The 25,696-nt window shown below is 38.1% G+C and overlaps 1 protein-coding gene across 4 annotated transcripts in view; it reads left to right on the top strand.

Moving 5' to 3' along the window:
• The window catches only part of FRMPD4 (FERM and PDZ domain containing 4), a 581,071-nt gene that overhangs the window by 190,267 nt on the left and 365,108 nt on the right, over positions 1 to 25,696 (top strand). For 2 of the 4 annotated variants that reach the window (XM_009234590.3, XM_054544336.2), the window contains exon 2: positions 9,004 to 9,100. The exons of the other annotated variants lie outside the window; for them this stretch is intronic. In XM_009234590.3, coding sequence (XP_009232865.2) covers positions 9,084 to 9,100 — 17 coding nt within the window. In that variant the 5' untranslated portion in view covers positions 9,004 to 9,083. The remainder of the gene's footprint in view (positions 1 to 9,003; positions 9,101 to 25,696) is intronic. 4 annotated transcript variants of the gene reach the window in all.

Raw genomic sequence — 25,696 nt, forward strand, 5'->3', positions numbered from 1 at the left:
CCTATAGAAGCCCCCTGAAGTGCAAGGCTACTTGAGTTAGAAGCAACAATGAAACTCATCTCACTTAGTTATATGAAAAGATAAATTGTAATTTACTGCTTTTCACCCAAACTTGAATTGGAACTAGTATTAAAACTTATGATCTTTGGTTCATGGGTTAATTGAGAATCCTGAAAGGAGTTTTTTCTGGCAATTTTAAAAAATAGAATTTTTAAATCACCTAGCAACGTAATTTAACATTTATAAAGTAAAAATAAAAGCCACTAATAACCCCTCTATATTGTTTATTCTTTCTTCTTAAAGACTTCACTCTTAAAATACTGCATCATTAAGCAAGGTGCCCTTGTGGTCTGAAAGCAACATATGGACAGAGTAAATATAATCCCGATTAAGCTCCCTGTTTTATATGGAATGGCAGTAGAGCCAGACGTTTTAAATACCTGCAACTTGTCAACTCCTAATTTGTGGTTTCCCATAGGACTAAGGCACTATGGTATATTTTCCCTAACTACAGATGTTTGCCATTTTTAACCATAATAAATATACCAAAAGTTTTTAAAGCATTGTATTATCTACCTCATTTAAAGATAAACATCTGTTTGCTTTAAAATTGGAATAAAGTCTGTGAATCATAGAATAAGTGACACATTTTATAGGCCATATGCACAAACTCTAGAAATGGGCTAATTTTCAAAATTTATTATGGACAGGCAATTATGTGCTTGAAATTTTGCAAGCCTATACGATTCATTACCTAAGCCACATTGAGGATTTTTGCATTTAAAATGTTTTTTTTTTTTTTTTTTAAGAAGGCAGTCACTTGGGCATATTTATTTTTTGAACTCAGTTACTAGAGGTGTGGCCAAGATGAAAGGCAACTGAAATTGGCCTATGTTCATGAAGGAGAAATTATGATCCTCAGAAAAGGTAGCTTTAGACATAAGGATGCCGACAAAATGAATCTTCATTCCTTAAAGTTAGCCAGGAAAAGAAATGTTTCAGAGGATACAACTCAGGTTCTGAAAATTAAAATCTGAGCTACAAATGGGGAAAATTTTACTTTATAATTTCTGCAAAATTTGAGTTTACCTTTTATGGCTCTGTGTGGTCTATGACATGGAGCAGAAAAAACTTGTAAACATAAGGTTTTTGACAAAAGATTAGAATCATGATCTTCCCTTGCTATGGTTTAACAAGCCAACCAACCAGTTTGTTTAGAGGTGAAATTACATTATGATTGGGGAATCTTTCTGACATTCACATAATTTATATAAAAAGCATACACGCTCCTGGCTGGAAGAAACATATTCAGGTATGTAGCTTTTTGTTTGGTGGCTATCTCCAAATTGTTTTAATTTTTGCCAGAAGACTATACTAATGTCCACTTTCAAGAATATAGGTGCATCTGGTAGAGATTAGAAACAGGTTTCCCTAGGTCTTTAGATAACAGATAGACTTTTCTGATGTGTGTAAGGTGCAATGAAAATCTGTGGTTCTGCATTATCCTTTCCCATTAAAAGATCCTTTTTCTGTACTGTCCATTCATATACTTTTATTGGGAGATTATGGAAAGGGCCTTCACCTCTTGTACTCTGTAAAACACAAAATATTACTATAGTATCACTCTCTGCCTTACAATGGAAAGTAAGTTTGACAGTAAGCTTTATCCTCACTTTTGGTCATATTTTCTTCTTTCAGGGAAGGAACCAGTTCTGCATTAAAATTGTTTAAATGTATGAGGTAATGAGAGTCAACCTAGTTATTTAATTTGCATGCAAATGGAATTGCCCCCAGCCTTCCTTTTCTTTCTCAGATTCGTGTCAGGGCCAGGCCATCTATCTGGTGCTGGAAATCATCTCTCCCTCAATAACCTGCCTCAATGGCGGTGCAGTGTTCCGTAATATGGGCACTGCCAAGTCAAGTGCAATGACAAAACTTATGCTATGCAAACTTATTCTAAGTGTATACTTTATGTAAAGGTGCACATTCTTGGGAGATAAGGCAAGTTTCTGCATCTTCTAAGTTACTAAGCCTCTCTCTGTTCCTCTGCATAAATAGGTGTGGTATTTGCAGAACCCTCTTCATTGGTGGAAAAAAAAAAAAAAAAGCTGACTTATGTATAGGCAGGTAGCTAGAAGAGGTGTTTTGGCCCTTGTGTTTATTAACTTTGAGTTCTAATTCTTTCTGTTAAATTTGACAAATCTTTATTGTGCACCTGTTATGTGCCCACTGTACTGTGAGAATGGATGAGACATAGCACCTGCCCCAAGGAGCTCACAGGCTGCAAGGAGAAAAAGACATAAAGACAGCTCTAGTACATCTCAGACAATTGCTATTACTTTCCTGTGAAAATGCATCTTTTAATAAATGCCAGGTATTGTTCTGAGCTCTTGATATATGTTATCTCCTTGCAGCCTCTCAATAACACTATGCGGATTATTATCCTATTGTACAGAGATATAATTGAAGTTAACTAACTTTTTGAAAGTCAGAGTTTCATGCCTACTTCATTGGTACCTAACTCAAGGAGTTGTTGGTTTCACATTTTCCTGGGGAAAGCACTGCATTTCATTCAGAGCTCTGTGTTAGGATATGCATCCTTCTTTTTGTCTTTCTTTCTTTCTTTCTTTTTTTTTTTTTTAAGCAAGGTCTCACTTTGTCACCTAGGCTAGAGTGCAGTGGTGCAATCACAGGCAGCCTCGACTGCCCGGGCTCAAGTGATCCTCGAACCTCAGCCACCGGATTAGCTGGGACTACAGGCATGCACCACCATACCCAGCTAATTTTTAAACTTTTTTGTTGAGACGAGGTCTCGCTATGTTGCCCAGACTGGTCTTGAACTCCTGTGCTCAAGCCATCCTCCCGCCTCAGCCTCCCAAAGTGCTGGGATTACAGGCGTGAGCCACTGTGCCTGGCCTAAGATGTGCATCCTTCTTAACTTGACATTTTAAAAAAGCTTTCTTAGTTTTATATAATCGTTTCTTTGAAAATAACACATTGCCTCCTACCCAACACGAGGAATGTATTATAGGCCTCCTTCCCCTTGGACTCTGAGTCTAGCCTACTCCCATTTTCCAGGGCCATTTCTCTCCCCACTGAGATGCTTTCACTATCAACTCTCTTTTACAAATTCCAGGGCACTTAAACCTCTGTTTCCACCAGGAGACTGAGTATACTAGTTACCTGCTCCTGCAGGGCACGTGTTGTCTTCTCTTTTTCTCAGCCTCTCCATTGCATTAGCCCTGAAGCCTGGTTTTGCATAATCACAAGTTTCATTTATGCCTTTCCCCAAGCAAAGGTATGGTCCTCTTGCAAGGAGGAACTGCTATCCGCTTAGAGTAATTAGCTTCCTTTGCAGCCAGCTTTGACAATATCATTTATTTCGCCTCAGTCACTTTACTTATGACTCTAATTTGCACAGAAGCATTGACTGCACCTTTTCAAAGGAATCAATGGAGTTGCTTTAATGCCCATTCTTGGTGACTGAGTCTTTGCCTGGTTGAAGTTCTAAATGCAAAACTTTTATTTCCCTGTGTGTGATTCACTTTTAGAAAATAGCTTTTCTAATTTCCAAGATTTTTTTTTTGGTCAAAAGGCAGAAAACATGGCAGAGACCAAATGAGGGCCATTTGAAGTGGTTTTCTCTGAGTTCAAAGAGATACCATAAGGACTTGCTTTCTTTAGATCTTGTTTTAGCTCCCTCTGAGGTAGCCAGTAGGATGCAGAATATGTATCTCTGTCCAATTTCAACTGGACAATTGTTGGAGCTCTGTAAGTTCTTTGTATCTGGCAGTTGGCATAGCTACTTGTGGAGACCTAAGTGTCAGCATTAGCAATGGCCTTGCCAAACCTCACCTTGGTAGCCCTGGGCTGGGAGGCTTATTTCTCTTTGGGTCACCCCTCAAGTTATAATGATGTATGGGATTCAGAGAGCTGAATGTTGCCTTTACTGTCCTAGACAACCCCTTCCGAGAAGAAGATGCATTTTCTGAGTAGAGTGGGAGAGATACATCTTTTCTTAAATAGAGGCCTAGAGTAGTACCTGGTACACTGCCGATTCATGTATGGAGCCACATCATTAAGCTCACAGACACTGTGCAGGGAACCATAACATCTCACACTGGCAGGCTTATCTTGGAAGAAAGGCCAACGGATCTTTCTCCATAACATCTATTATGGACTTTTAAAAACTAACTATGTTTTTGATTTAGCCAAACAAACTAATCCCATGCTGAGCCTGAAAGGTCACACCGCTGGTTCAGGAAAAACGTCCAACTTCAAAGCGAAGCTTTTGTGTTTAGCTGCAAGCATAGGAAAAGGGGATTCGAAAAGGCAAGCAGTGTATGTGGCGGCTCAAAGCTTTTGATGAAGAAGAGCAATGGAGTGAACCAAGTAAAGTGATCTGGCAGAGTAGCAGGTTTGAATTGGATAATATTAGGGGAGTATGCTGGCAGGGCTTGAGTGGGACTGAACACTGGAAAATGGTGTACTTCTGTGTGTGTTAGGAGGAAGCAAGTGGGCAATGTAGAAAAAGTTGAGTTTTGAGAGGTCAGGATGTATAGAATAAAGGAATGAAAATCTGTAGACACTTTGACCAACAAGGAAGCAATTATAGCAATTCAAACACAACCCCAAATTATCATTAAATCCATGTAGTATACACTCCTGGCCTCATGATTAATGCCAAAATTAAAGATGATCTTTTCGTAGGCAAGTGTTCATTAAGAGACTTTTCTGTTTATTTATTAGCTCAATATTTTTTAATTGCAAAAATTAAGTAAAAAATATCATTACTGTCATTGCTCAGGAATATTGGGCTATATAGAACGTTAATTGAGGATCCAGAGAGAAATCATATGTACCTGATTAGGAAAACTATGATTAGGATTTATAAAGAATGCACACATATTCCAGGACTATACTGTGTAATATTTTAAGTGTCTGGTTTATGAAATTTATTTGGAATATAGGATTGAGGTAATGAAGTATACTTTTATGAACTATCTAGATCAAGTAAGATAAGGAAATGGTCAGGGGCTGTTATTTTCCTTATTAGGTGTTCTAATAACCAAATATGCCTTTGAGCTTAATGACTGCAGAGGTGCTTTGCGACAGTGATTTATACTCTCCACTTAGGATAGGTTGTGAGGTCAACTGTGGCTTTGCAGAATGAACCTTGAGGAAGATTGACCATTCAAAAAAAGGCAATTGGTGAAAATAGTTTTTTATATGGTTAGATTGTTTTACTGTTAGTTTTTGATGTTACATTCTAGCTTCATAAAATAATATTATTTCATTCCGCATTTAGTTTGATTTGACTTAGTAACAAAGAAGAAAGGGCATGTATACTTGTCTCAGTCCATTTAAGCTGCTATAACAAATTACCTTAACTTATAAACAATAGAAATGTATTGCTTTCAGTTCTGAAGATTGGGAAATCCAAGATTAAAGTGCCAACAGACTGGGTGTCTGGTGAGGGGTCACTCTGCTTCAAAGATAGTGCCTTCTTGTTGCACCCTAACATGGTGGAACGGGGGGAACACTGTGTCTTCACATGGTGGAGTGTGAAGGGGGGCTTCCCTCAACCTCTTTTATTAGGGTGCTAATCCCATTTACGAGGGTGGGCCCTCATGACTAAATCACTTTCCAAAGGCCCCACATGTTAGTATCACACAAGGGGGATTAGGTTTCAATAGGAGTTTTGGAGGGACACATTCAGGCCATAGCAGTGCCCATGTGCAGAAGTGTGCCTAGTTGTAGATCTGTGTCCTAGACAGTATATAGTCCTGTGGAAAAGGCAGATGAAAAGCAGCTTGAAAGGAGACTTATAACATCATCTGCATTTCCCCACTATGATTTATTAACTGAAAATAATCATTCAACCATCCATTGTTCAGTAAACACTGATGGAGCAGCCATTATAGGCATTGATTGAGCAGCTATGTGCCAATCAGTGCCTTCGGTGTAATGCAAATACAAATATGGATGAAACAGTCTCTTGTCTGAAAGAATTTACACACTATTTGGGGATACAGACATGATTTGAAAAGTACAAATTGATAGGTGCTTAAGTGGATATAAAATATTTTAGCAATTTAGGGATCGTTGCCTAATGTTGCCCAAGTTAAGCCATTAGAAGGGAAGACACAGCTGTGAAATATGTACTACCTGGAGGAGCTTTGGCCAAACAGTTGGTGCAGTATTTAAGTTTTTCAACAACCATCAAGTAGCATCATTATTGCCTTTTTATAAATAAGGAAACAGAGGTTTCCAGAGGTGAAGCAACTTGCACCAGGGCAAATGTCTACATGGGTAGAGCCAGGATTTCTATCTCAGTCCACTTGACTCCAGAGCCCACCTTGCCTATGTTCCATGTTGGATCTTGAAGGGTAAGTGGGAATTCACCAGTTAGTGCGCAGAGGAAAGGAAATTTTGGCCTGAGAACAGAGCATGTAGAAAGGTCCTAAAATGTCAAAAAGTTTTTGAGTTTGGGTTAAAGCATTTTAAGAGAAGGACAGCAGGAGGGAAGGAGCTTGAGGGTGGGGAGATTGTCAGTAAACAATTAAGGGCTACATTCCAGGCCGAACATCCATCTGGGAGCAGAACATTTTAGTTTAGTCTTATTTTCGAGAGGCTCACTTCTAAGGATTTTTTTAATTCAACATGGTTAAAATGTAGACAAATTTAATTTATTGAACCCCAAATCATGTTTTTTGAATGTTCCAAGGCATTTTTCTCATATTAGGACAGGATGCATATGATCATTTATAGATACCAGGCTTCCGTGTATGGACCATAGTTTGACTACATGAAATTTGTTTTTGTTTGTTTGTTCTTGCCTTTATGCCTTGATGTTTTACATCATTGTGTATTCTTTGCTTTTTACATCTTTAACCCCACTGATTACACTCTCATTAGTCCTGGCTAACCTATGTCAAACCACTGTCCATGTTCAGGTACACAATTTGCCAGTTCATTAATTTCAGGCATATTTCATTCTTTCAGCATTCCTGGGAAAGTATGAAGTAAGAGATCAGGCATAGGCTGACCAAATTCTTGCTTATATACCACAGCATCATTGGAAAAAGTTTAATGATTTTTTTGTTTTGTTTTGGAGACGGAATCTCCCTCTATTGCCCAGGCTGTAGTGCAGTGGTGCAATTGCGGCTGACTGCAACCTCTGCCTCCTGAGTTCAAGAGATCCTCCTGCCTCAGCCTCCCAAGTAGCTGGGACTACAGGCACGTGCCACCATGCCTGGCTAATTTTTACATTTTTAGTAGAGACAGGGTTTCACCATATTGGCCAGGCTGGTCTCGAACTCCTGTCCTCATGATCTGCCCACCTCAGCCTCCCAAAGGGCTGGGATTACAGGCATGAGCCACCACACCTGGCCAATGGTATTTCTTAATAAACAAATGTGGGAAGCAATCAAGCCACTCAATGGTAAATGGGATTTTCCCTCTACGCGTTCTAAAAGTTGATTCGAACCCCTCCTGAAAATTGTTCTTCCTGATAGACTGCAGTTTCACAGTACTTCTGTGCTATCTGCAACAGGCTTCCCATTAGTGGCACTCAAGGACTGGGTTCTCAGATTGCCAAGTATTTCTTAGGCTCATTACAACCATGTTACACCAATTCAGTGTTGATGGTATCATAAAAGTTAATAACCACTGCATAAATGTCAGTTTTTCCGGTGGAAGTGAAAACAACATTTCAATACTCAGCATTTTTCAGACATGTTTAATCATTTGCATGCGCATTTAGTTATGCGTAAAATGGTCTATGGAGTATTGTCAAAGAATAGAGAAGACAAAAACTGGCTTTATATGAGAGAAGAGAGAGAGAAAAACCAGCCCAGGAAGAGTGAATATTGGTTCATATTTTGGGGGAAACTGATTAGTTAGTTGGGAAAGAGGTCAAAGTAGGCAGTTTGTCCTTTAGTAGGCCAACTAGGGTTATCAAAGAGAACCATCACAGTTCTGAAGGATCTCCGAAAACCTTGAGATCTTAGCTGAGAAGTACACGTGATAAGTTGTCTCTGTGTGAGGTCGGCCACTGTCCCCTACCTTAGTAAGGCAAGGTCTGCACAATTTCTCTCCTCAGAATGCTCACATTTTAAAGATAAAAAAATTTATCTTTATGTAGTCTGTGGACCTTCATTATAGGTTATTTTATTTGTTAGGGTTTTGATTTTGACATCAACATTGATTTTCAATGGGCTCCAAATTTTCCTTACCTTTGTTAAGTTGCTCCACGTTTTACAAATGTTCGTCTGTGCAACTAATGGTCTACCTAAATGATCTGTTTCAATGAGGTGACTTTTCAGTTCTTTGCCTCCCCTTGACTGCACTCAAGGTAAATGGCATCCCAGTCATGTCAGTTGAACTATTCAGCACATTCTACTGATAGCATCCTGGAGTGAGGACTGAGAGTCTCTTTACTTGACTCACTCTTAATTTCAGGAAAATTACAAACTTCACTTTATTTATAAACTTCAGGCCTCCAGTTCTCAGCTTAGTTTAGTTTAGTGAGTTTTTGTTTTCTTCTTGTTTTCAAGTCAGTTTTTAAAATCTCTAAAATGACTGAGTTGGAGGGCATGATGTTTCAAGTTATTTTAGCCTTTAATTCTGGAGCTAGGACCATTCTTCATAAAAACTTTTCTCCCAAAGCATTCCCCTTTACCTTCAAGGCATGCAATAATATTTCAGAATAGTGTCATTTTAGGAAATATATCAAAAAAATTAATCAGAAAGCAACGATGCATAGGAAGAAAGCTTAATGAAATATTGTCCTATCTTGAACCATTTTTTTTTTTCTTCATGGGTAAGTTACTGATTCTTTTAGAACTCAAATTGTGATTGCTTTCTAATTCATGGGCACTTTTGCATCTTGATTACTGACACTAAAGGAAAGATCAAATTTGTTTTCCCAAACTATTGTTATTGTTGCCGTTGTTATTGTTGTTAACATACACCATTTACTGAGTGTTTGTTATTTTTCAGGCACTCTGCTGTTTTATGAGACAGGCATTAGTGTCCCCACTTACAGTTAAGGAAACTGAGGCACAGAGCAGTTCAGTGGCATGAGGTCACACAGCTGGTAAGTGACAGATCCAAGATTTGAACTCTGACTCTAAACCTTGAGCTCTTAATATTCTATTACATTTGATTTTTGCTGGTTGACTATTGTTATGACTCTTCCACAAATTTCTATATTATTTTATATCTCCCAACAAAATGTATTAACAACCTGTGATTCAAGGAACTTTAAAAAAAAAAAGTCCCTTTTCAGATATTTTAGTGGCTCTTGAAATTAAAATTCAAAAAGCTCAGGATCACCATAGTTAATCAGAACTAGAAGCTCTTATAGAATTGATTTCTGCTTAATTCCGTAGGGGAAAAAGGCTAAATGGAAAGAAAGTAATTTATTGCCAAAATACTGATTTCTGCCTCTGAATTTTGGCAAATCTCCTATATCTTTTAGAATTGATATTCAATAGAAGAGATCAGATTTGTGAACCTGAGCCATATATTTGCTATGCTCTAACTACTAAAGCAGATGGGTTGACTGATGTTTATTCATTCAACAAACATTTAGTTTTTGGTGATGCTTACCTGGAGCTAGCTACAATACAAGACACTGTAAAAGGAATAAAATAACAGTTGTCTCTAGGGTTCCATAATCTAAAAGAGGAAGGCATATCTGAAAGCAAATAGGTATATTTCTATAAGCAATTGCTAGTACTTACTGAATATTTTTCTGAGCCAGATGATGTTCAAAGCTCTGTACACATAGTGTACACAGTTTGGCAATCAAGACCCTATAAGAAAAAAGGTGCTGTTTTAATCCTCCTTAAGAAGTTGAGGCATGAAGAGGTTAAGTGGTTCCCAGGGTAACAACTATCAGTGAAAGAGCAGGAAATTCAAACACAGAGAGCATGACCTGGAACCGGTGCCCTTGATGGGGTCACGGGTGGGTGTGGTCTATTCTAGCTGAGCAGAGGACATTGGAGCTTGGTTATGAATGACAAGCTCACCCTGGGAAGGCCATCCCAAGCTAAGGAAGTATTTGGAAAAATAATAGAGGCAGGAAAGTAGAAAGCAAATGTTTGTGGAGCAGTGTTGGATCAACCTGGTAGGAATGCCATGTGTATGACATAATGTGGTTAAAGGAGTTAAGGGTCACTTTATAGAGGGCTGTAAAGACCAGACTGAGAAAATTAATTCATAATTCATTTAGCGGATCTTGATGTCTCACTAGCCATGTGTCCATTTTATACATATCAATTCATTTATTCCTCATGATGAGGTGGTGTGTCATATAACCATTCCCATTTCACAGACTGGGAAACCAAGTATACAAAGAGATTAACTTGCCCAACATCACATAGCCAGTAAGAGGTAGAGCTGGGATTCAGATGAGGAAGCCTGGTTTCCGAGGCCATGAGGTAGAGCTGGGATTCAGATGAGGAAGCCTGGTTTCCGAGGCCATAAGTATAACTGTGATGATGCCTTACTACTTCGAAATGGAATGATGTGATCAGAGTTCAAAACCCATGAGTGAGGACCCATAAACGGGAAAGGAAGGAAAAGAAAGACAAGTGACTTGGGGAGAAGAGACCAGCTGAGGTCACTGTGGCACTCCACTGGAGAGACAGTCAATTGACACCAGGATGGTAGCAGTGAAAAGGAGAAAGATGAATGAGGTAGGGATGGGATTTGGAAGTAGGAGCTCAGAGTTCAAATTCTGACCCTGTCCATTACTGGTTACTGAGTGACCTTGGACTGGTGGATTAGCCTCTGTGCTTTGATTTTCTAATTCACAAAGAGGGGAAATGCAGCAGAGCCCAGGTGAATGAATTCTATTTTGGCTCTGCTGATTGGGAGGCGTCAGCAGGCCATCCATCTGGCTGGGCCCAGCAGGTCAGTTAGAAATCTGGGTCTGGAGCTCAAGAAAGAGGTCAGGCCTATAAATGTACTTAGGAGTCACCTCTAGGGAGGTAAGAGTTGAAATTGCTAAGAGGGATGTCTAGAGGGGAAGAGAAATGAAGAGAAGAGAGCTGTTGAAAAACCACTCACCCCTTCCTGAGAACAGGTCAGGATTGATCAGGAGATTACTAGGAGCATATTCCATTTGTCTATATTCATTAGTTGATAGTTAATATATTTTTTTAATATGTGAAACTGTCGCTGACCTCTTTTTTCATATCAGCGTTTTTTACCTGCACACGATTTATCATGAGCTTGAGGTTGTGAGCACTGATGACACTTATTTATTGGTCTCCACATTTGCCATTGCTTTGGAGGAAATCACTACAGCAGCATGACCTCAACAGCAGCCTCATATTACTAAGTTCATGAACAAAACCTGAAAGTAGGTTTTCCCTTCCGTATTTATGTCCCAAAGTCATCATTTTCTTTTCTAAGCAGCATCATATGTTGCCAGAGAAAATTATGAAGCTGTTATTTGGTGTTTTATTAATGTATGCATTCCCTTAACTTAATTTGGAATTGGAAAAGGTACTGTGTGACTAAAGTTGTTCGGAAGAGCAGTTGCCCCAAATGGGCTTTGAATTGGCTTCTGTTAGTGCCTGTTTTGTTTTTCACTCTCAAGTCCCTTAGTACACGTCACTGGTGTCTATCTAGACTACCTGCTTTTGCCTAAGGCTCACCTCAGCAGGCTGCACCATTCAAAAAATAAAAATAAAGCACACAAACACAACACCAGGAAGCCTTGCAAAATCAATGTAGGTCTTCGCTGAAGGTCTTGAGGTCATTCAGTGTGAATGTATGTGTGTGAGATGTGGGGGTCATCACATCTCACTGCAAAACTTTCCCCTAATTATCATTCAACTTTCTCTGTTTTCCAAATCCTACTCCCTCCAGTACTGCTCAAATTCCATTTCTTCTCTCCTCTTCTTTCTCTCAGCCACCAGACCCTCCTCCACTTTTTAAAATCTTTCGATATTAAATTAGACCTCTTATCTGTCTCCCCACTCGCATCCCCATTTGCAGTCCTTGTCAAAACCAACCCGTTTTCTTTATTATTCACCATCATTAGGAAGTCAGAGAGGAAGAATTTTAATGCTTTGACCCTGTCAGGAAAATGTTGACTTTATAATACTAATTATTAAAATAGTACTGAGCCCCATTCAATAAATCATATACAGCAGATTCCTAACCAAAGAGCATTTATCTTTTTGTACTTTAGTGAAATTTCACTGACCTTTGCAGACGAGTTGTGTTGACTTTCTTTGGAGTCTGTTTCTGGCTTTTCGTTGTTGTTTTTGCAGCCTTCAGTAGATGGCAAGTGCTAAATTCCAAGTGTATGGAGATCTCCCCTGATCCACCATAGTGGGGAGGGGGGATAAATCTAACTCTGAAATTCTCCTTTACCCATCCTTGCACCCCCATCTAAGCACACACAAAGCAGGAAAAAAATAGTAATCAAACTCCTTCAAGGTTTTTGTTTGTTTGTTCAAAGATAAAAATTAAACCTGGTTAAAAATGAGTACAAGAAATTCCAGGCCTCATCCCAGTCAGGCATTCAGTGGGTAGATGGATAATGGATGGAAAGATGGATGGATTGATGGATGAATGAATGAATGGATGGATGGATGGATGGATGGATGGATGGATGGATGAACAGACAGACAGATGAAAGGATGGATGGATGGATGGGTAGATGGATGGTTGGATGGATGGATGGATGGATGGATGGATAGATGGATGAATGAGTAGATGGGTGGGTGGGTGGATGGATGGGTGGATAGATGGCTGAGTGGATGGATGGGTGGGTGGGTAGACTGTGTAAAAGGAGGCAGTCCCCCTCCTCTCGTAATGTGTGATGGTGAGAGAGATGGGTGAGTGCTCACAGCCTGGTTATGGATGTGTGTGACCTTGCCTTTCAGATCTATTTTAGCATCAGTTTAAGAAGACACTTCCTTTTCTTCTAGCAATTGCACCTCTAACCCTTTTTCTAGCAAATTCAGAAAGGCTGAGTAACTTTCCCAATAGCCCAGGTGATACTGGACTTCTACCCAGAGAAACATGGATAGAACTGTGAACCAGGGCTAATGATGGTGAGCGCTTGGAGAATTGGGGAACCTTTGCAATTCCTCATGTTGCTGATTTTTATTACCCATTGCCAATTCCCCATTGGATCAGTCTATATTTTGTGATATGAACACATGATTTGTGGATACTGGGAGACTGGGAGGGATGGTAGCAAATCTAATTTGTCACTAATTGAGCCAATGTAGTTCAATCCTGTTAATTCTGTACTTTATTGAACTCTAAATCTATTCACATCTCATAAAACATGATTAATCTCTCTAGCTCTTTAAAATACAACAATATATGGCATGCTTAAGGCTTACGAATTTGACAAAGAGCCCAAGAATAACTTTTTCTCTGAATTCATGAAAAGCATTGGTTAAGCTGCTTTATGAACAAGAAATCTGTAAGGAAAAAGAAAAGAAATCTTCTTTACAAACAGTAAAGCTTAAGAGAAATACTCTTAAGATTTGACATGTAATTTTGCCTTTGAAATACCTTTTGTATGAGAATTTTAAAATCTCTAGTTTTTTTTTTAAAGTATATTGGAAGGGTAAATACTAAATAAAGATTAGTGTAATTGTCTTAAACTACCCAAAAGTTTGAAGCCAGTTGTAGAAAAAAACAAACTAGTAAGCAAAGATATGGTATGTTGTTGGGATGGCAAGCTGATGGTTAATAGGAAATTATCATGAATGAAGTAGCATTATGATTCACCAGGGAATAAGTGGAAAGGTTTCTTGGGATGATAGTGTTTTGCAGGAAAAAAAAAAAAAAATAGGTTGCATTGGGATTATGTAAATAAAGGAGAGGAAGGCAGAGTCCAATCTGAAATTGTTATATTGGGGGATTGGGAATGTATTATAGACAAGGCTCTGAGCATAGTGGGCTTAGAAAGAGTCCTGGGTTGAAGTTCAAACCTTCTCAATCATTCCTGCTGAAACCTTGGCAAACTTATAGAATTTCTTTGCTTAGATTGCCATATATGTATAACTGGCAAAATAATACCTACTCCAGAGATCCGCTGTGTAGATTATTAATAATGATGTAAGTATATTCCCTCCCTTTTTGCCCAGCATACCTTCTGTACATACGCCACTGCTTTTAGCACCCCTTACAAATAATTTGGAGTCTGCCTCCTAGAATTGCCAAAAATGCAGCATACTTTTTTATTCTTCAGTCACCTTCTTGATTTGCCCCTTTATTTGTTGAGGGAGGGTACCAATTACAATTTTTAGTGATTCAAATGGATGCTTTCATTATTTCCCAAAATAATATGATAATAATATCCCCTTCTCTTAAAAAAGTCATCTTAAAACTTAAAAGACATTTTTACTAATTCATACCAGTAGAATTGGCATTTACAAATAGGATATGAAATTATGTGGAATCTATTATCCACTCTTCTGAGACAAGTAGTTAACATGAGTAATATTTTTCTTTGCCACAAAAGTGGTTGTATAATTCTCTTTTTGTGCGCTTAATTGGGGTAGGTTGTGATAATATAGTGATTCATCCTGGTTGGGAATATTGTGTTTAATTATATAATCTGATTGAAGAAAAGCTCCTTTCTTCAGATTGGGCACAGGATTGCAGGCTAGATAAATTTGATATTCTTTCTAGACTATGTCTTTAATATTTTATATATTTAATCTTTTCCATGGCCATTTGTTATAAGAATTCTGGTACTGTTTATCATCTTATAATATCTAGAATTTTTATTTTTTATATTTTTATTTTTTTGAGACAGGATCTTGTTCTGTCACCCAGGCTGGAGTGCAGTGGCGTGACCATAGCTCACTGCAGCCTTAAACTCCTGTGCTCAAGTGATCCTTCTGCCTCAGCCTCTCGAGTAGCTAGGTCTACAGGTGCACACCACCATGCTGGGCTAATTTTTTTTTTAGTAGTGACAAGGTCTCGTTCTGTTGCCCAGACTGGTATCGAACTCCTGGCTTCAAATGTTTTTCCCACCTTGGCCTCCCAAAGGTCTGGGATTACAGGCTTGAGCCACAACGCCTGACCTTGAATTTTTAAAAGTACCTTATAATATTGATATAAAAATTCACCCCAGAATTAGTTTAATTATACATGTGAAAACATAGGTGATAATTTTTGAGAGGAAATATTAACAAATAGTAAACAGTAATAAGTAAACTTTTTACTCATTCTAATTATTTCATAGAAGTGTCACAATATTGAATTTTGGTCTGTCATCTAAGGTAGTATCAGTTCATTTAAATTATTATTTAAATTGTCCATCACAGTGGAAGTCATTTTTTAAAATATTACAGTGAAATGTGCTTAGTTTTATTTTTTAATTTTCAGTTTTTATAAATGTTGTGTTGTATTATTATATACATACAGATATTTTATATTTCATTATTATTGCAAATTTTTCCAAGCAGAATGATGTAATTTAAAATAATACCATCAATTTTCATTTGAAGCAGTATTTCATATGTAAACATATATTTGATATCCACTTATTGAACTTGTTTTTTCCTGCTGGGGAAATCTAATTTATGAACAGTTGTTTAGTGGGAACACTCAAAGTATTAAGGATAGATTTCACTAGATTAAATTCATGAGGGCTGATAACATAAGTTATTTCTATATCATCACTTAAAAACAGTTACAAACCCTTACACTGAGCGGTCAGCAACTTATTTTAACAACAAACCAAGGTTGGAAATGAAACTGTAGATTTTACACTGATGAAGCTTTTGTTGCAATCAGCTGATGACCCTATTTAGATGTTCAACATTCTCCATCCACTGAAGTCAACCTCTGAGCTTACTTAGGCCATAAGTAAACTCTCAGAGAAGCATTCACTGTCTGTCATATTTCTATGAGTGAGAGGGAAGCAGAGGATGAGGCTGCTTTGTGATTTCATTTCTCATGCTAGAAGAGAGAGAAGAAATGGGGGCTCCCTGGGAATTCCAACCGTGCCCAAAGGTAAAATACACAGGAGGACCCAGGTAATTTCTTATCACCTGAACTAAGAACTGAAGACACTTGTCCTGGGTCCCCCACTTTCCAATAAGCAAATGCTGAAGGAAATGCTTCCAGAAAAAAAAAAAAAAAAAAAAAAAAAAAAAAAAGTGGACCTTGACTAAGCCTTCACTGTCCGGAAGACCTGGAAAAAAAGAGGCATTTTAAAAACACGCTTTGACCATAAACTAGTTGAAACCAAATGAAAGTAAAGAATTCATTTGTCTATAGGCTAAGGCTGGTCTTACTTTATGGAACCCAAAACTTCTGTAAATTGAATAATGGAGAAATTTGCTTAAAGATGTCAGAGTTATGATGTTCCCCTCATAAAGTAATGGGAAATAGCAACAACAACAAAAAAAATGCAAAGCAAAAACTCCATGTTTAATGAAACCAAGGAAGCAAGCCATAAAAGTTTGTCAAACTAACATCCAAAGCTACCAACCTCAATATGGAATTATCACAATGATATTTAGCCTAAACAGGGGGACTAGAAGAAAAGGGAGAGCTCCATAAATGGGGGAGGCAGATGGGAAATGCCCAGCAAGTGGGCCTGAAAGAGTAGGCTTTGGGTGTGGGTGTCTCTGTCCCCGCTAGAGACCCATGGTGAGGTAAGGTTGAAGGAGGAGTCACTCACACATGCAGTGTGTGCAGCAGGCCAGGCCAGCTGGTAGAGGGGCTGTGTGGAGGGGAGCAGTGGGTGGCAGTCAGCTATGCAGAAGTTTATCTCAGCCGAAAGGAAATAATTTTTAAAACACGGAATCTCCACAAACATGCACAGATCTCCCCTACAAACCATATTTGCACTGACCTTCTATTTGCACTGAAGATGGTGAGGAGGATAAAGAATCCTATAAGTCCCGATGTGATCAAAAGCAAGTCACCTGGGGAGCGAAGGGGTCGGTTAGTAAGGTGCCCTCTGGAGTCCTCCATAGGATACTAAGCCTAGTCTTGAGTAACCTAACAGCTATGATGTTGTGGGAAAACAGCAGCGAAAGCCAAGACTCTTATGCTCAGCCAAATTGCCATTCAGTAGAAATGCAAAAAAGAGACGTTTCTGAGCATGTAACTGAATAATGACATTTATGACATCTCTTGAAACAAAAACCTTGATTGTGAGATCTCTTCAACAAGAAATTAATGTAGAAACTGAAATGAGTATTATGTCCAGTTCAATCAAAGGTCTAACCAATCATGTGAAGTAGGATTACAGAAGAGAATGCAAATATTGTATGTCTTCCTAATGGGTCATTAATAATTCAATAATTTATATAACATTATTAACAAAATTTCATGGCAGGAGAGGATGTGGGAGACATTTAGGGATGTGGATTTCCTTGTATTTCATAGTCAGGAGTAAAAAGATACTGCCTAAAATGAATATATGAAGCAATAGAGGCTTAAATTATAAATGCAATGATGAAAAACCCAAAGATAACCAGTGAGGAACATAACACATAATATAGCAAATCGAAATTGACAATGGAGCAGGAAGGGGAGTTAAGAGGAAGCTATGTGCATTGATTTCTCTTAGAGTTGATTGTTAATGGACCCTGTCTAAAATTAGTAACACATGAAACAGATGTTTGACCATATACTACACTAATAAAGGTAACTACTAGAAGACCAAAAAATTATTATATATAATTATCAGCAGCAAAACACAAAGAAAACAGATCATATAGCTGTATAATTTAAGTATGGAACAAGAAGAAGGGAGAAACATTTTCCTTTTGTTCCTTATTCCCTTTATCCTGTAGGATTTGATTTTTCACATTATTTTTTATACTATGGGCCTTTTAATTTTCATAATTTAAACACGAGAGAGCATTTTTTCTAATTTTCAAATTTTAGATTTCCTTTATGGTTGTATTGGTCTCAAGTACAAAACTTCTGGCCTGTTTTCTGGGCCAGATTTCAGAAGATAAAGCACCAGATTCATTTGTGAGAATTGTTCATAGGGGTCTAACATCTGCTTCAGTCATTGTGACCTCATCTTTATTGAAAAGGAAAGTTGTTTTGGAACTACAATAGTGGGCTGAGATAAACTGTCTCATAGTCTCATATTTAATTAAATTTTCAAAATGTTTTTGATTAAAACTACCCGGATATGAACTGAATGTTGAAACAGGTTAGACATTTCAAATTAACTTTGTAATAAGTTAAAAACAGGTCAAGAGACAGGAAATGAAAACTGGAGGTGAGCAAGGAAAATCTCAGAGTAGAAAAAGGTTCATGGAAAGTTGTTTTAGAATGAGTGTTGTTTTTAAATCTATTGATTAAACCCTTAAAAGAAGGTACATAATGACAGAGCAAGATGTGTGCAAAGTAGAAGATGGCAAGAAATAAGAAAACATTTGGAGAAGATGTGCTTGCCTATAATGTGTGATTATTGGCCGGGCACAGTGGCTCACGCCTGTAATCCCAACACTTTGGGAGGCCGAGGTGGGCAGATCACGAGGTCAGGAAATCGAGACCATCCTGGCCAACATGGTGAAACCCCGTCTCTACTAAAAATACAAAAATTAGCTGGGTGTGGTGGCGCGTGCCTGTAATCAGCTACTCGGGAGGCTGAGGTGGGAGAAGAGCTTGAACCAGGGAGTTGGAGGTTGCAGTGAGCCAAGATCACGCAACTGTACTCCAGCCTGGTGACAGAGTGAGAGACTCCATCTCACAAAAAAAAAAAAAAAAAAAAAAAAAAAAAAAAAGTGTGATTATGCTACAATTCTTTCTAGAAAGCATTGCATAATGGAGATTCCTACTAAATTTGTAGATCTTGCTGCTATTTTGAAAGCCAACATTTCTGATGACTTACTTTATTGCACCATTGGCACAGCCCCCCCCCCCCCCTTTAAAAACAGAGGAACATGTGACTTGGTTCTTTAGGCTTGAATTTCTCAGCAACCTGTAGATAAACAGTTCGCAGTCTTGGTGATTTCAGTCTTGGACATTTTTCTTTCAACTGGGGGACAACCTAGTGACAATCTCCATCATTTCAAAAAAATATGGAACATTTTAAAGTAAACTTTTTATTAAGGTGTAACACACAGAAAAATGGGCAAGTCATAAGTGGACAACTCAAGGAATTTTCGTAAAGTAAGCACACACTTGCTTGCAGTTACATCCTAGAACAAGACACATAGCATTACTAGCTCACCTGAAGCCTGTCATGCCTCCGTGGCACCACTATCCAGCCAGGGCTGATGTCTATCCTGACTTCAAACATCACAGATTAGTGTTACCTTTTTCAAACTTTAATGGAATCATATAGCATGTATTCTTTTGTATTTAGTTTCTTTCATGCAACACTGTGTTTGTGAGTTTCATCAATGTAGTGGTATGTAGGTGTAGTTCATTTATTCTCAATGTTATAGAATTCTATTGAATGAATATATCACAAATTACTTAGTCATTAAATTGTCGATGGACATTTGAGTCATTTCCAATGACGACCTATTACAAATTGTGCTGACGTGAACATCCTACTACATGTCATTTGGTAAATATTTCTGTGTATTTGTGTTGGGTGCATATCTAGGAGTGTAATTGTTGAGCCAAAAGGTATTTTTCATAGGTTCAGCTTTAGTATTGACTTCCAGTTTTCCCAAGTGTTAGCACCGATTCATTCTTTTACAGCAGTGTGTGAGAATTCCAATTGCATTTCCACCTCTCCTCGACACTTGCCATTATGTATCTTTTTCTTTAAAAAATTTAATGTCTTTAAAATTTTAATAGGAGCCTCTATTATAAACATCTATAAACCTTTTTTTAACAAATTGCTTGACTTTAAAGGAAAATCATTTTTAAAAAATCACAAAGTTTGTAAGCCTACTGAGTTTTGCTTCTAAATATTAACTGTTCTTTCTATGTGTGACCAGTCAAAATATTTCGACTCACATGTTTTGCTTGATATTTCAATGAATTCAATTCAATCCAATGTGAACATCAAAGATACGTGGGATTATGAACTTAAAAATTAATGTTGAAGAATGCTTTTAGGAACTCTACAGATTATTAAATATTAACTTACTTTGTACCTATCTTTTAAATCTATTTCATCAGAAACTATTGATGGGAATGATTCACTTTTAGTTAATGTATCTTTTTCATTGTAGCCATTCTGATGAGTACAGAGGGGTCTCCTATTGTGGTTTTCAGTTGCATTTCCAGAGAGGGAACATTTTAACAGCAAAAGTAGAGTATAAATGAAGAAAAAGAGATAATCCTTTCCCAAAGAGAATAGTTTGGCAACTTTTGTTGACCTGCAAATTTTTATACACACATACATATCAAAAATACGAATGCTGGAAAATGACAACATAACATTTTCCTTTTACCATGTTACATGGATCTTCGTTACTTTTTGACATGCCTGTGTTAGTTAGTTTGTGTCTTTGCTCCTGTTGTTATCTAGTTCAACATAAACTCAGGAAATGGAGCCTGGGTATTCTTTTTGTTCTAGTATTTCCATTGTTATTACATTCATAATTGAAATTGGAATGTATAGGTATATACTGATTCTGTGAACCTAGAATGGAATATTCTGACCAGACTGAGAAAAGCCAGTTGATAGCTCATATGCCTGAGGCTCCCCACAGGGCTAGGAAGAGAGTGTGGGTTGGCTGGCTTTCAGGACCAGAGACAGGGACCTTTCCTGGGCATGTGCCTCTCTGCATGGACTCACAGGGAAGACTGAACCCACGTGGACCCACCAACATAGACAGAAATGTATCTCAGAGGAATGTTCTCACTCGTAGTATCTATCATTGACCAGCACAAGTCCACAGAGCAGCTTTTAGAAAGAACAGCTCGAGCTGATTCTAGAGGCTGTGCTCTATCGCTCAAACACTTTCTCTGCATGGATTGGCCCATCTTAGCTCCCACTGAACAAACCCTTTGGCAATCCATTATTACCCACCTGCTAAACATTCTTCCCAAAAGGGTGACTTCTGCCTTGTGGAAGGCTAGAAACTCATCTCACTGGACTCACTAGCTGAAGCTCAGAATATGAGTTGCTCATCAGAAAGTTGTTCAGGGACAAATTTACCATGAATTATCAACCCTTAAGCTTCAGAGCTTTTCACTTGCAAAGACCTTTTGTAAAACCCTGTATCTAATGTAATTTTGCATTCATAATTTTGTGTTCATGCTCTTAAAGAGGTCTCGCTTAAAATTGTATAAACTTCAGGTCCCAGCAAACCTGGATAAGCACCTGGCTTCTGATGTCTAACATCTTATTTGACTGATTTTATTTATTTGTTTATTTGTCTTTGAAAGAGAATTTAGAAATTGTATAGACGACTAACGATTCTTTGTGACAGAACATTACAATTAGTTGTGAAGTGTGTTTTGATTAATGAGAATAGTGGCCACTATTCATTGAGTGCTCATTTTGCCCTAGGTACAAGTTTCAACAGGATTTCCTTAAACATTCATGACACTCCTAGGAGAAAGACAAAACTACCGTATTATCCTTACTTTTCACAAGAGGGAAGTGAGCCTCAGAGGAGTTAAAGAAACTTGCCAGGATCATATTTCTAGAAAGTAATAAAGCCAGGACACTTTGCTTTTGCTAGTAATGACCTACTAAAATGTTTAAATGATTTTCTATCTCAAACCTACTTAAAACATAACCTAGTACAAATTTACTAGTATCCCCAATATTAAATTTTCAACTGCCTAGTAGGTATGTTCTCTGTTGGGAAATAATTTGTCTAACCCAAGTTCATCTCATTCATGGCATGTTATCTGATAAGGCTTCCAAAAAAGACAGTCTATTCCCATGTGAATATCAGTCATTTTCAGTGGAGGAAAAATATTCAGAATACCTGAGCTGGAACACCTGTCTGCCATTGTTTTAGAGGGTATGGGAATGGCTACTCATGCTCAGGAGTGGGAGATTGGCTTGCAGCTTGATGCAGCATCAATGCCATACTCTGCCCCCAACTCAGCAGACCTCAGCGGCAACCTACAAATCTTGAGACTTATTAAAGAACTGGCTACACAAAAGCCTGAACAAAGCTGAGTTCATTTTCATGGTTTCATGGTTTCACTTTTTTCCCAACTTTATTCAGTCTCGCAAACATTTTCCAGCATCAGACAATATCGAGTTAATCTTGAGCTTTGGATTCAGGCCAAGATGTCATTCCTTTGCTATTTAATGAAAAGCTTTCCTAACTTTTTAGACCCAAGTAAGACACTGCTCCTGACAGTATAGGTCTTTTGAAAATTTAGTTCACTGTGATTATTTTTTTCAAGTAGCTGTATAATCATTAATATAAGTCATTCTGTTGAAGACCACATTAAAGGAGGTGAAATAATGCTGTATAGAACTATAAAATCTATCCACTAATGTCAAGTGACAGAATAAGATGTCATTGCCTTTCTTCTCCCCACTGAAGGAACAGAGATTAAAATGTAGTGGAATTAAAGATGTTTGGGGAGAATGTTAGCAAATCTCACTTTACTGTGTGAAATTTCTACATATCGTGGGCTTCTAAGTTTGGTTTTTCCTTGATTTAATCTACATAAATGAAAAAGCCGTTTGGAAAACTTATAGTATGGATAGCATGGCATTTTTCCTCTAAGGGAGAGGTAATGGGATGGTTTTTCCTTCCTGGTATTTCAGTATCTACTTAGTACATTATAAGCATGCTTTCTGCATTGAGGTTTATATCTATACTTGTAGTACTAGTGAGATACTACCTTTTTTTTTTTGTTTAGATAGGGTCTCACTCTGTTGCCCAGGCTGGAGTGCAGTGACATGATCACAGCTCACTGCAGCCTCGACCTCCTGGGCTCAAGTGATCTTCCCACCTCAGCCTCCTGAATAGCTGGGACTACAGGCATGTGCCACCACTAAGCCTGGCTAATGTTTTATATTTTTTTGTAGAGACAGGTTTCACCATGTTGCCCAGGCTGGTCTTGAACTCCTGGGTTCACGCAATCCTCCTGCCTTGGCCTCCAAAAATGCTGGAATTTCAGGTATGAACCACTGTGCCTGGCCAAGATATGGCTTTAAATATGCCTGAAGCACTTCCACGTTCTGTAGTTCTCAAAGTGTCTGCAAAGTTTTAATGAAAGTATAGTAAATGACAAATGTTATTATTATTAGGTGCCTGAGGAAAGTGGGATAAATGAGTGAATTTTCTTCCTCCAGAATGAGAGATTTTCAAGATGAGTGTGAGTAGGTGAATTAGATGGCTCTTCCTCTCCAGCTTTCTTTTGAAATGAGGTTTTAGTTTTTTTCTATGAGGGAGGAATTTGCAACTTTCATATTACTTCTTTGCTCCTAATGTATCAGATAGTGTAGGGGCCAAGGAGAAACCTTCTCCTTCACCCTCTGAAGATTCACTGGAAATCGACTCACAAAAGGAGAAAGAATATTGAAATTTGATTAATGCCCACATGAGAAGGAACCTCAAAGTGATTGCCCCACTCTGCCCTGAGGTGCAGAAGCATATATACCATCTTGAGGTTACAGAAAGACTGGGGACATGGATTTTGGAAAAACGGGTTATGGGAAGGGAGAAGAGGCCCGGCTAGCAAAGAGGATCTTATTGTTTAGATGAAACCTCATAAGTAGCAGCCCTCAGAGAGAATAGATGGTGAATGTTTCTTTCAGACCTTTAAGGAGTCAGCCTGTTAATCTTCCCCACATTTGGAAAACGAAGGGCCTCAGAGAAAGCCTGGGTGCATCAGTGCAGATTTCTTCTACAGAGCAAATCTCTCCTATAAAAGCCAGCTTTGCTGGGCTGCTTCTGTCTGCTGGCTCTCTGAACAGCCATCTCCAAATATGTCAAAGAAATATATTTTGGGGTGAAATAGTTTTATTTTCTTCAGTAGCAAAATCAAAGCCACTATTTAAAAAAGGTGGCATTAGGGAAAGATTCTTGGCATCAGAGTCATTTTATATTTGAGTATGAGCTACATACTTGGAATGGACTGAATGTTTGTGTCTCTAAAATTCCTATGTTGAATCCTCATGCTGAAGTGATGGTATTAGGAGGTGGGGCCATTAGGAGGTAACTAGGTCGTAAGGGTGGAGCCCTTGTGATGGGATTGGAGCCCTCATTAAAAGGGACCCCAGGGAGCAATCTCTTTTTGTCATGTGAGGACACATGTGACTATAACAAAAACCACTCAATTGTACACTTTAAAAAGGTAAACTTCATGCTTTTTGAATTACATCTCAATAAAGCTGCTTTTAAAAAATACATGTAACCTTGTAAAATCTATGCATTTTATGGGCACATGTTCCTTTAATACATAAATGCCATTGTGCTATTAAAAAAAAACATAGCCACAGTTTGCTGGTGGCTACTGTATTGAACAGCACCAATTTAGAACATTTCCATTATCTCAGTAGTTTCTGTCTGACAAGGCTGCCCAAGAGAGAAGATACTCTATAGATAGTAGGTTCTCAGAATATTCCTCCCCTCTTCTCACTATTATGCCCTTTTAACCTTACTTCCAAGCATGTACATTTGTTGAAATGATTGTTTTGAAATCGTCTATAAGACTTGTTTCAACTCTAATAAAATTCTTCCAGAAAGCTCTAGGGAAAGGATATTTCTTTTACCTAACATCCATTTCTCCAATTCTGGCTATTCTTATTTTAAAATTTTTCCTTTGAAGTATTGGATATTTCATACTTGAGGTATTGATGTTGGAGGCATCTGATCTCATCCCAGTAAATAAGTAGATACCTTTTCTAGTAGTAGACTTAGAACACTGTATGTCATTGGCACAAATTATTAATATTTTCATTGGGAGAATTAGCTACTAAAGATTTTAAATTCCTGAACTATACTCAAAGGGCAAAAGAAGTGACAACTAACATATATTGGATATGGTCTGTGTGCCAGGCCTTGCTAAGAACTCTGTATTTAGTGACTCATCTAATCCTCAGGACTCTATGAGGTAGGTACTACTATCCTCATCTTGCAGATAAGTGTATAACTGGAATATAATCTTTAGCCTCTGTAATCTGAACCCAACTGTGTGCAAATCAGATGGGAATTCAGTTTACCCAAATCCATGACAACAAGACCTGGCATTGAATAGAATCCATCATTGGCCACAGCAAACCTAATGAAACTGTAGATCATACAGCTTCCTGGGTGACTACATGTCTTGGCAATTTACTCAGGTCTTTCTCTTTCTCTGAATTGGGAGCATAGAATGAAAACAAGATGTGAGCAAGCTGAACCCCACAGGCCATATGTGAGGCACGTTTAACCTGCTTTATGCCTTTGGGGCTTCGCTCCTTGATTATTTTAAACAACTTTATTAAGGTATAATTTATGTACCATGCACTCATTCAAATATATAAGTCAATGATTTTTAGTAAATTTACCGAGTTGTGCAAGCATCACCATAATCAGATTAAGATCCCTTTTGCTCATTTTCAGTTCATTCCTGTTCCCATCTCTATTCCCTGGCAACCGCTACTCTACTTTCTGCCTCTATAGATGTGCCTCTCTGAACATTTCGTCTACATGAAATCATACAAGATATGCTCTTTCGTGATTGCCTTCTTTCATTTAGCATAATGTTTTCAAGATTCATCCATGCTATAACATGTATCAGCACTTCATTCCTTTTTACTGCTGAATTGTATTTCCTTAAATGGATATCCCACAATTCG

Source organism: Pongo abelii, chromosome X, assembly GCF_028885655.2.
Source record: "Pongo abelii isolate AG06213 chromosome X, NHGRI_mPonAbe1-v2.0_pri, whole genome shotgun sequence".
Classification (NCBI taxonomy): domain Eukaryota; kingdom Metazoa; phylum Chordata; class Mammalia; order Primates; family Hominidae; genus Pongo; species Pongo abelii.